The sequence below is a fragment of the Ixodes scapularis genome, unplaced genomic scaffold (assembly GCF_016920785.2).
Source record: "Ixodes scapularis isolate PalLabHiFi unplaced genomic scaffold, ASM1692078v2 ptg000597l_1___fragment_1__unscaffolded, whole genome shotgun sequence".
Classification (NCBI taxonomy): Eukaryota; Metazoa; Arthropoda; class Arachnida; order Ixodida; family Ixodidae; genus Ixodes; species Ixodes scapularis.
Genome location: NW_024610006.1, coordinates 4,439,373 through 4,449,772, shown reverse-complemented (window position 1 = coordinate 4,449,772; position 10,400 = coordinate 4,439,373). Strand labels below are relative to the sequence as shown.

General features: G+C 41.9%; 1 protein-coding gene across 1 annotated transcript; it reads right to left on the bottom strand.

Annotated features, from left to right (window-relative positions):
* Nucleotides 1–2,762: 2,762 nt before the first annotated feature.
* On the bottom strand, nt 2,763–5,932 carry LOC115317841. Its single transcript, XM_040216429.3, has 4 exons — nt 5,785–5,932; nt 5,553–5,643; nt 4,343–4,789; nt 2,763–3,251 (listed from the first exon to the last, which is right to left on the bottom strand). Exons 1-4 carry the CDS (start codon nt 5,850–5,852, stop codon nt 2,763–2,765), a joined length of 1,095 nt encoding a protein of 364 aa, XP_040072363.2. The 5' UTR covers nt 5,853–5,932.
* Nucleotides 5,933–10,400: the final 4,468 nt, after the last annotated feature.

The following is a 10,400-nucleotide window of genomic DNA, read 5'->3' as shown; positions in this document are numbered from 1 at the left end:
TCTGAGCATGTAGTACTTTACTTAAAGTACATTGTATTTATAGTACTTTACTTCAAGTACTGGCCAGTGTACTTACTACTTTACTTAAAGTACATTGTATTTATAGTACTTTACTTCAAGTACATTGCAGCCAGTGTACTTACTACTTTACTTGAAGTACATCACGTCTCATTTACTTGGTACTTTACTTGAAATACTTTTTAGGTGTACTTTACCCAACACTGACTTTCATGCTCATCTTACGTATGTCCCTGAACTCGAACACAAAGGCATTTACAGGTGCTGCTCTTCATCATCACACATTTGGTCATTTGTTTACTACTTCTCATGTTAGGAGCATCTTTTTGCCACGAATTGATACAAAACATGTTTACTAGTATTGCTACAGAGGGGAACTATGCACATGCTAGTGTATTTTTAGCTCCACATTCTCAACTCAGGCAGTCTAAACATGACATTGCATTTTCTCGCATTATTCTCGCATTTAACCACAAATATAAAAGCCATTGTTCATTGGTTTATGCCTACTATGTCATGCTCTGTACAGTTTGTTGTCTATAATTATTCATGCAAAATAAAAGAAACTGAAAATGATCCAGTTCAATCTAACGAATCCTGTCTTTTCTACACGAGAGACATGGCTGCATGCATTTCGCACTACTACACATCAAGAGACATCATTCAATGAGTGAAGACGAAGGAAGACATGACCAGCCCAGCTGTTAATCATTACTGCAGCCACATATATTTAGTTTTTGTCTGAAGCATATGACTTCAGTATTTTTTTATACTAGCTGTGTCTTTCAAACAGTTACATCTCTGACCTGTCAAGCTTCCATTGTGAACTATTTAGTGTTCCTCAATAATCTCGCTCTGTATTTTATACTTTGTTTTTTTTTTCTACAGAGCTCTCTCCATCAGTGAGCTGAATGCAATGTTAAATAGGTAGGGACTGGAGCAAGCAGTACTCACTGGCACATATTTATAGGAATTCATTTGGAAATATTTATTGACATATACCTCACAGATACAGGGGCTTCCAGTTCCACACTTAAATTCTCAAATATCTTTTAAAATAGCAGAAACCCCCAAGCAACCTTCGCTGAGAACAGAGAATTGAGCATTATTATAATTAAGAGACTTCCAAATCTTGTTAGCCACTATGTAAGCTAGTGAGGAAGCTTATAATCAAAGGCTTAAATGCATGGCTCAGTCATGTCTAAACTGCCTATACACCTTTCTTAGGGTAAAGACAGCCAAGAAACTTTTTTTTTGGTCAAAAAATCCTTATGCATTCAGTATTTGAGTAAGGAAATTAGGGGAAAGTATGGATGGCAACTGAAATTATACCAAGTTATCCGTGTTTCATTTATTGTAGAACATCCATGGCCTCTCGACTATTGTGTTTGAAATATAGTTTAATAATCAAAAGTTCATCCAAGAAAAGAAGTGCACATAACAACATGCAATGCAACATGCCATGCGAGTTCGGTTGGTGTCCTGAATTACTTTCCTTGTTTCTTAATAACGCAAACCTCTAAAAAGAAACACCTGCCTTTAGTAGGTGACTTCCACTTGTGATGACACACACATTTTTCACCAGTACGAGAATTGAACACATAACACAGGGGCCAAACTGGTGAAATGCTGCTGCACCCACAATATATTTACAAGCTGGGTTGCTAAAAAGGCATTTTTCGACATATAGAACAATAGGTGCATGAAAAACGTAAGCTAAGGTGAGGTTTCTGTGCGTTTGGCCTAGAACAGTCTAAACTCGTAATTCAGACCTTGATGATGAACAACATTTTGGTACGTTGTAAAAAGAGTGGGCACTATGCAGATCCGAGGTTGAATCACCGGCAGGAAGAAAAACCAGCCAAACCTGGCAAATAAGTATACAAATGTCTGCTTCAACCAGATTACTTGTAATGAGTTTATAGTGGATGTGCACGCTTTACCTGGGAGTAGCTTACCAGTTAGGGGTGCAAAAATCTGCATAATTTTCTAATAAGGGGTCAAATATCGCCCTATTCGATTCAGCGTCTTAAGCATCTGAATGAAATGTTTTCTAAAGTTTCAAATATTTTTCTAATAATTTTCGAAGATTCAGTACCACTCTAAATGATTCATGCCACAAATTTTTCTTCACAGGCCTTTGCCACACACCTATACAGGATGATCGCGAGCAGTACCGGTCAATGTTCGTATGGGGTCATTCTACCTGTCTTCTACTGCGCGTATACTGTTAACTGCACACTTTTTCATGAAATTAATCTTGCATGCTTTGAATTATAAATCTTCAACTACTTCTATCCCAATGTGGCTTGTGGAAAGACGTGTAATTACAAGTTGTATAATTTTTTTCTTGCAATTGTTTCTGCTATCTGAGTTGTGAGCTCACATTCCGCATCTTGACCTTGTTCGTTTCTTCTGTTTTGGGTATATACTTTGTATTGACTGACTCCGAGTGGCCTCTTGATGTGATTTATATGCTTCTTTTGCACTTTACATTCTGCCAAAATCCTGCTGTGGCCAGAAAACTCGTACAAACTGTTATAGTTTCTGCCTCTATCTAATCACACCTTTTAATTCTAGTAATTTGTATATAGCATTTTGTTCTTTTAATGCTTTCTAAAAAAACATAATAATTTATAGTCTGCACCCAACTCTTCGGTAACTAATAGAAAATTATTCGATTCGCGCTCGATTTGATTTGGAAAATCATTATTCACACCCCTTTTACAAAAGCTACTTCCAGGCTAGTTCTTCGGCCTGTAAAACTGTTCGACTTCCTTCAGAAGTGGATTTTGGAAATTTGTTAGAGCAGCACAGACTTCCCAGACTTTTGAAGCGATGGGAAAAAATGTAACTGGAATGTATTCCAGTATCGTGTAGCCCTTAATGCGACCGATCGCCCTCTCAACGTGCACACGGGCCCTGGCAATTGATTTCGTCAGCAGGACCTGTTGTGGTGTGAATTGTGGCGTTGAGAGGAACGGTGGTATGTTAAGGCTCACTCCAGGAGGGAGGAGGTCTCTGATCAGGAAGCCCTTGTCTGCGAGGACAAGGTCCCCTGGCACCAGTTGTTTTAGCACGCCACAGTCCTTCACGATATCTTTGTCCGTGTTGGATCCTGGGTAGAGTTTGCTGACATACGTCACAACCCCATTTGGCGCCACACCAACCAGGCCTTTCAGAGTAGTGCTGCGCTTGTAGGGGCTGTACAAGATGTTCTGGAGTTTCATCTCCTGTTGCATTGTAGAAAAAAATGAAAACAAAGTTATTGAGGATTTTTGAAAGACAAATGAGCAGATTAGCTCAGACTGTCCTGAAACACAATAGCACTCAAATTATATCTCTTGAAGTGGCACGAGTGGGTCATGTATACTTAACACCCTCCGCCACAAAGTGGGTAAGTAATTATACATTTTAAGGTAGATTATCTTACATTTATAAAATATAAAATTTCACTCAGTGCTCTTCGGAAAACCTGGGCTAAGAGGAAACACATAGGTTTGAGAACTTATATACCAGCTTCTTAAGAGGGAAGTGCGCTTGACTGCAGCAAAGACGTGTGTGATTTTTGTTATGTTTTGATGGAGATCTACCATGATCAAGAAAACCAGCAGATCGAGGCTCAGCCGAACTGCTGCTTTCCCACGGTGCTTCCGCGTGCATGGGGAGAAGCAGAAGTTCCAGGAGTTCATGTAGATATTTATGCACATGTTTTATAAAAGTTTTGAGTTTTTATATGGCATCAATTATTTACTTAGCTATTTCAAACTTGTCTCTCACAAGATTATCATTAATCATCGCACTTTGACGTTCTTCACAAGTTACATCACCACTTGGGCAAAGACAGCATCTGCTTTCAGGCAGTACTGTATGTGTTGGCAACATTTCTTGCCAGCTACATATAGGCTGTTACAAATTTGGGCTGAGGCACCCAATATTACAAGCACTCAAAACACATGTGTTGCGAAACAATTGCTAGAAATATAGGTCAGGCAGGAGAATGTGATATGTGTGAAACATTGAACGGTATGTGAGCTGTGTACGTTCAGGTCCTGTAGCAGCTGCAATTCTTTCTTGTGTTTTTTTTTTTCTGACATTTTATATTTGACATTGTATTACTTCTGTAGTTTATAAAGTTAATGATTGCCAAAAAACAAATCGGAGGCAGCACCCTGAGGCCCGTGACCTAAAAATTCACTGCTAGGAAGATAGAGCAGAATGCTCTTCGATACTAAGGCAATGAAATGTATTTGTGTGATATGGCAGAATATAATACATATTTCCTTCATATGGCTAAGCTGAAAACTTCAGTTGTATTTAATACCTTTGGGACAGCAGCTTCAACCTCTGTGCAGTCGAGGATGATTCTGCAGTTGGTGAAGCTGGCAAAACATGACGGGAGACAGGCCTTGTTCACCGAAGGAATCTGGCCCATCAGCCCATCGCAAAGCACCTTGTGTAATATGTTGACCCATGTGAGCACCACATTTGAGACTGTGGCAGTGCTGCAGCTGAATCGAACAGCAAGGTCAAGGTGGGTGGTGTTCGAGCGCAGCTTGACGAGAGTCATGAATAGCTGGTCAGCCAGCTCAATGGACTGCACCTGCCATCCCGCATGGTAGCTTATGGTGAACCTCTGGCACAGCTCTAGCAAGAGATAAAACATATCTTTGTGTGGCAGCCCCGTGTAGAGAACGACCAGGTTGGTTTTCTCCTCAATTGAACTGAAGGTGAACCGTCTTTGGTGTTCTTTCCCGGAAGCCTCTTCCTCCTGTAATATAATTTAGTGAACCTAATATATATGATATATCATAGCAAAATATGTACTCAAATTACAGTATGTACGACTTGTAACCCCCCTCTGACCTGAATGGAACGAAAAATGTGTGCTATAACTGATGCTGTCAAATTGTAAGCTCGCTTCTCAGTTTATGTATACTTTAAATGCAGAGTTGCATGCTATAATAATATTCTGTGAATGTAGTAGTGCTGACAGTAAATTATGATCGCTGATGATTAGTTTAGTCTATTTTGTGCCCAATATACATGGGTTTCCCTTAAAATCTGCAGAGGAACCTTGACAAGTCATAATCAGCATACAAACCGGAGAAAAGAAAATATTTATCTTAATTTGGCAACTGACTCAAGTTTGAAGTGCATCAAAAGTTAAGATCAGAGCAAACCCTTCTTTGAAGTTTTTCCCAGTTAAGTCTCTTATTTCTAGTTCTCAATCATTGTTCGCTATACTATATAATCTGCCGTGTTGAAGCAGCTGGTGATGTTTGAAGTAATACTAGTAAGATATATTGTGCAAGGGGGGCTGAATCAATCAACCCCACCCCTGTCACCCCCCCCCCCCTCCACCCCCTCCCCGCACAACTCCTGATGCCACTGTCTTGGATGTGAAAATATGTGCATGTAGGCATGCTAACTTAAACCTTCAGATGAAAAATCATGGTTATGATTCATATGTTAAAGAGGCATGTTTGATGTGACATCTTTTCAATTAAAGAACATATTAAAAGCACACATACTCTCTGCAGGAAGTAATTCTCCGCTTCTAGTACAGCTCTTGACGTGGTAGGTTTGTGTGCCTGCTGTGGTGTGTGGGGTTCTGTTCGCTTCCTGCAAATCACAATGTGTGCAAAGCATACACACAGGTTATATGCTACATCAAACAATATTTGTTAAATATAAAGAGATAGAAAAAATTAATTGTGTGTTATTAACCTTATAATGAAATATAACGCATATTCAGGTCCTCACCTCCGTCCACATTGGGTTTCTGGAAATTGGAAACGAGTTTCCTTATTCCAAGGGAAAATGGTTGGCATTTTGCTTTTTTTTCCATCCTTGAAATGGCAACTGCAAATGCGTGCTTGTTGCCCCGGCTCGCTGTCTGCTCTCCTAAAAAAATAATAATAGTCAATCAACGTTTTATTGTACCCATGAACAACCTTGCAGTTGTTCCTCAATAAAATAATAATAATAATATATAGTTAAATAAAACACTCAATTAAAAGTATATATAAACAAAGGTGAACAAGGAGAACGCTATCCACCAGTCTTGTACTAAATATGCTAAATTCAAGAGCTAGTCCGTAAAGGGGAACATATGAAGAGCACAATGAAAAAACAACAGCAAAGGTAGATATATAAGCATAAACAAAATAACCGGATAGCGCATGGACACAGGCATACTTCTTAACGCTGCTTTACCATAGCAATGTAAGACTACTGCAGGTTTCAGCTGGATTTTACTCTCACTACTACTTGCATGCAACTACTTTATCAATGTTATAGTAATAATATATAAATATAGCGCCATATTTTAAGACATTATGACCGAACAGAATACGGGTTTTACGTGCTCTCGGTTGGTTCGGTCCTTTTTTTTTACACCAAGGCGACTGTCCGCCAGTGCTACATGTACTCACCTTATGTTTTTTATCCAGTACTTTCGCGTTTTGGGGTCTTGCGGAAATCTAAAGAAACTACAAGAATCTTTCTCCACGCGATGGTTACAACCAGGTACGAAGCACCCTCCCATAGCGCGAGTCCTCAAACAAAATTTGGGAAGTCAACCGATCGCCTGAAGTGCTTTTCTCACGGGTGCAAATGTGATCTTTGAGCAGACGATCATCTCGATCGACGCCAGGACTTTCGAAAAACCATATTTTGCATCTTATCCCACTATGAATTCTTGTAAGTGTCTGAAACTCATTATATTTCAAACAAATGCAATATCAGAATATCGTCTTTATTCACGCGATTCAAACGACTGCGCCGGCTTGGCCGGCCGGCGTGTGGCAGACGGCATACTTCTTGCATTCGTCGTCTGCTGCAGGCATCTTAAGGACCGGAAGTTGCAGTCGTAAATATTTCAGAAAGTAGCGATTACCGGCACACTTCTGTCGAAACATATATGACATTCAAGCTTTGTATATATGTGATTTTTAGAAGTATGAATCCTACTCCTGATTTTTGAACGCTCAAGTTTTCGCAGCAAAACCGAGCCACATGTATTTGTCCATAACGACCCTAGCAACGATTTGTTTGGACCCATGACGTCACACTTACGGAGTCAATTTGATATACGAAGACACATTAACTTAAGCTCCAGTTTCCGTGCATCTCTACTAATGCTGGAAAAAATATAGGAAGATACAATGTGTGATAGCAGTATACCGTAAAATTCCGAGAGATGCCCCACCCCCGAAAAATAGCCCTCCCCCTACTTTTGGCTTGATTTCCTATGTTTTATTAAACACCGTGAGATAGCCCAGTCTAGTACAAGTAGTGTTGGGATCAATGATGGCCTCAGCATAAATGCGGCTGGTTAGCTTTGGCGAGGTATAAGCGAACGTTGCTGACTGGGAAGTACAGTCATTTTTGCTTTGTTGTCCCTCCCACCATAAGAAAGCTTGGAAGGGACACAACCTAAATATAGCAATTTTTTCAAACTTTTCTCGATCGTACTCCGAAAGTTGGCCCACTCCTATATTTTCACCCGCTCTCAATGTTAGGTGGGCTATCTCTCGGAATTTACGGTAGTTATCTCATTTTATTTTCGGCATGTCCTAACCCCTTAAAGAAATGTGTTTAGAAGACATTTTTTAATAAAAAATGAGAAACATTATATTTGGGTTTATTAACTTCAAATGCACGGTTTCAGCAAGTTTCATTTATAATCATGTAGGATTTATTTCCCCAAAAGTTTTTACCATGCCAGTGGCTTGCTGAGCAAGCAGGCCATGAAGTTTTACTTTTTCTAGCTGGGACTACCCTGTGCATGCTCAACAGAGCTAAAACATGTTAACCCTCGTTAGAAGTGGCATTTATTCTAGTCTTCACCTCGGGAAGCTTTCCACAATCGAAGAGTGTCAGCGTCCGAGGAAAACTGATACATCCAAACAGGAAAAATGTGGCAAACATGATTTTAGCGAGCTAATAGGTTGTCATCCAAAACAAGGCTTTCAGTTTACCCCGTCCAGTGACACTGTATTGCGTCATCTTCATCCGCGAGTTTTTGACAGCACCATTCACTTCAGGCCACTAAGTGTGCAACCTGCTTAGAACCTTTAATGCGAGCAACACAAATATTGGAGAATTTCTGTTCTGGTTGTAGTTGGCCAATTCATGGGCAGACATATCTGAATTGTATTTGGCCGAGGGTGTTTTGCTGTTATTACCAGACGTTCTGGTGGACGTCCAAATGCTTTTATGCGTGGCTCCGTGTGGGAGACGACGAGGGTACCTACTGAACGAGTACTGCTTTGCAGAATCCTGAACTCCACACAGCAGACGTCTTCTTCGGCCCTGGCCTACGACGAGATTGCCAAGATCATTGACGAGGCTCAGAACATCTCGGAGGCGGCCCTTGCTACTTCGAACGAAGCCCACGACAATGTATGTTCTATTTGAATGTACTTGCATGTGCTCCTTCTCCAGAGCGCACTCCTTGTAGAACAGCTGAGACCTTTATTCTTTTACTTTCGTGTTCCAGAGGTAGGACTTTTTATGAGGCTTAACTTTGTGTAGTTCAGTATATGTGCGCTGTACTGTTCAACTATGAAAGCTATAAAATATATACCGTAATATCCCGAGTCAACGCCCCCCCCCCCCCCCCCCCCCCACCACCGCCTGAAATTCTCAAAAATTGTGGGGTGGGCCATGACTCGGGTACCGAGCTCGAAAAGTTTCACAAAAGTTTAAAAATGTGATTTTTTTTGGTCTGTGTATAGCGAAGCTAGACAGGAGATTAACTGAACTCAAATCTCGGGTTGGTATCTTACTTGCGACTCATTTTACTGTCGAGCAAAATCCACTGCTTCACGGGTAGCTTGTTTCCGCCTCCTCCGAGCAAGCGCAATTCGAAGCCACGACCGCTGCAGCCTTCGGTCCAACGTGAACGGAAAAAAAAAAAAGAAGAGAATCATTGAAAAAAAGAAAAAGAAAAGAAAAATCACAAGAAGCCATTGTGACCGAGCAAAGGTGACGAAAGCTGAAAGGAAAGCGGGTCCCGCTTCCTTTTCGACTTCGGAACCAAGCAAACCGGCAGCCTTTAACCGACGCCTAAAACAAACCCAGTACAAAAGCAAAAATAAGGTGACAAAAGCGAAAACCATAAAAAGGCTCTCTCCGCGGGCGCGACCGTTGCCGCGGAAAGCGCGCGCATGCACAAACTCAATGACCTTCCAGTTTGTGGGTGCGCGCGCGCGGCTCCAGGACAACTTTTTCATAAAGTGCAGTAGCCACCACGGGGCTGCACTTTGCGGCCCCACAAAGGCACTCACAGTGACTCTCTAAAATGTCGCCTTTATCGGAGAGCGTCATTTTTACTGCGTAGCTACAATTCTTAAACGACGCCTGTATATTCGCTACTAGAGTGAAGCTCTTCGCCTCAAAAGAAAGGACGTATCCTACAAGGTATTTTCCTTCGCCTTTTTCGAAGGCCGCATTCTTGTCTGTGAAAAAGCGGTGAATCTCCGACAGACGCAGGAAAGATAAAACAGCCATTGCTTTGACTAACAGACGTAAAGCAGACGATGTAAACTGCGTCAACCGCGCCAACCCGCTGAAGCCATTAAAGGGTGAGGAGTCTCGCCGTACACGAAAAGAGGGAACTTGCGGACGGTAACCTCCCTCGTTCTCGGTTCTTAGCAAACAATCCTTGGCGCGTCAGCCATCTCGGCCGCGAGTCCTTTGGCTTCACTCCTTGATGTGTGTCTGCTAGTTGTTAGACAAGAACACATCTTACCTCTCAAGTTATTTCGTCTGCCCTCTCTGAAAGGTGAAGTCGAGCTCGTTCGTAAAGGTAAGACAGCTGTTGATTAGCAGACGACGTTGCAAAGGAGCAGACGACGTTTAGATAGTGGGTCGTGGCGACCCACTATTTTTTCATTCGAGCCAATCAGAGCTCGGCGTTCTGACGTTACTGCAACCCCTGCACAAGAAGCAGACGAACTTGCTCTCCGCATACTTCAAAGAGCAGTCGACAGGAGGCCCTGATAGTACCACGGGCCACGCAGAGATGTGTTCGCACTAATGTAGATAGTTATAGTACAAGCATGGCGTCTATGTAACGCAGCATCGTGTTGGTAGTACTCAAGTGGTCTGGGGAATGCGAGATGTCCCAGGGGGCTGGAAAACCAATTGCTACACGGCATCTCGTTGTCTTTCCCGTGTAGATTATCTGGGGAGGCAGAACGGCTCCTCCCAGTGCAATGGACTTCTTCCAAAACCGACGCGCCCCATTGCGGCGAAATACCACGTAGTGCACTCTGGGAACTAGTTGGCCACTCAGTTTCGGTTTCGACTGAGCAGCTCCATCTCATGCTATCACGCCGCGACCGAACGCGCTGCTTGCGTTTTCGATTATC

Bases quoted from the DNA above. Each gene is read 5' to 3' on its own strand.
- LOC115317841 (XM_040216429.3), bottom strand. From the start codon at position 5,852: ATGCCAACCATTTTCCCTTGGAATAAGGAAACTCGTTTCCAATTTCCA. The intron at 5,644-5,784 runs GTGAGGACCTGA...TGTGATTTGCAG, and splicing joins GAAACCCAATGTGGACGGAG to GAAGCGAACAGAACCCCACA. The intron at 3,252-4,342 runs GTATTAAATACA...ACAATGCAACAG, and splicing joins TTGAAGCTGCTGTCCCAAAG to GAGATGAAACTCCAGAACAT.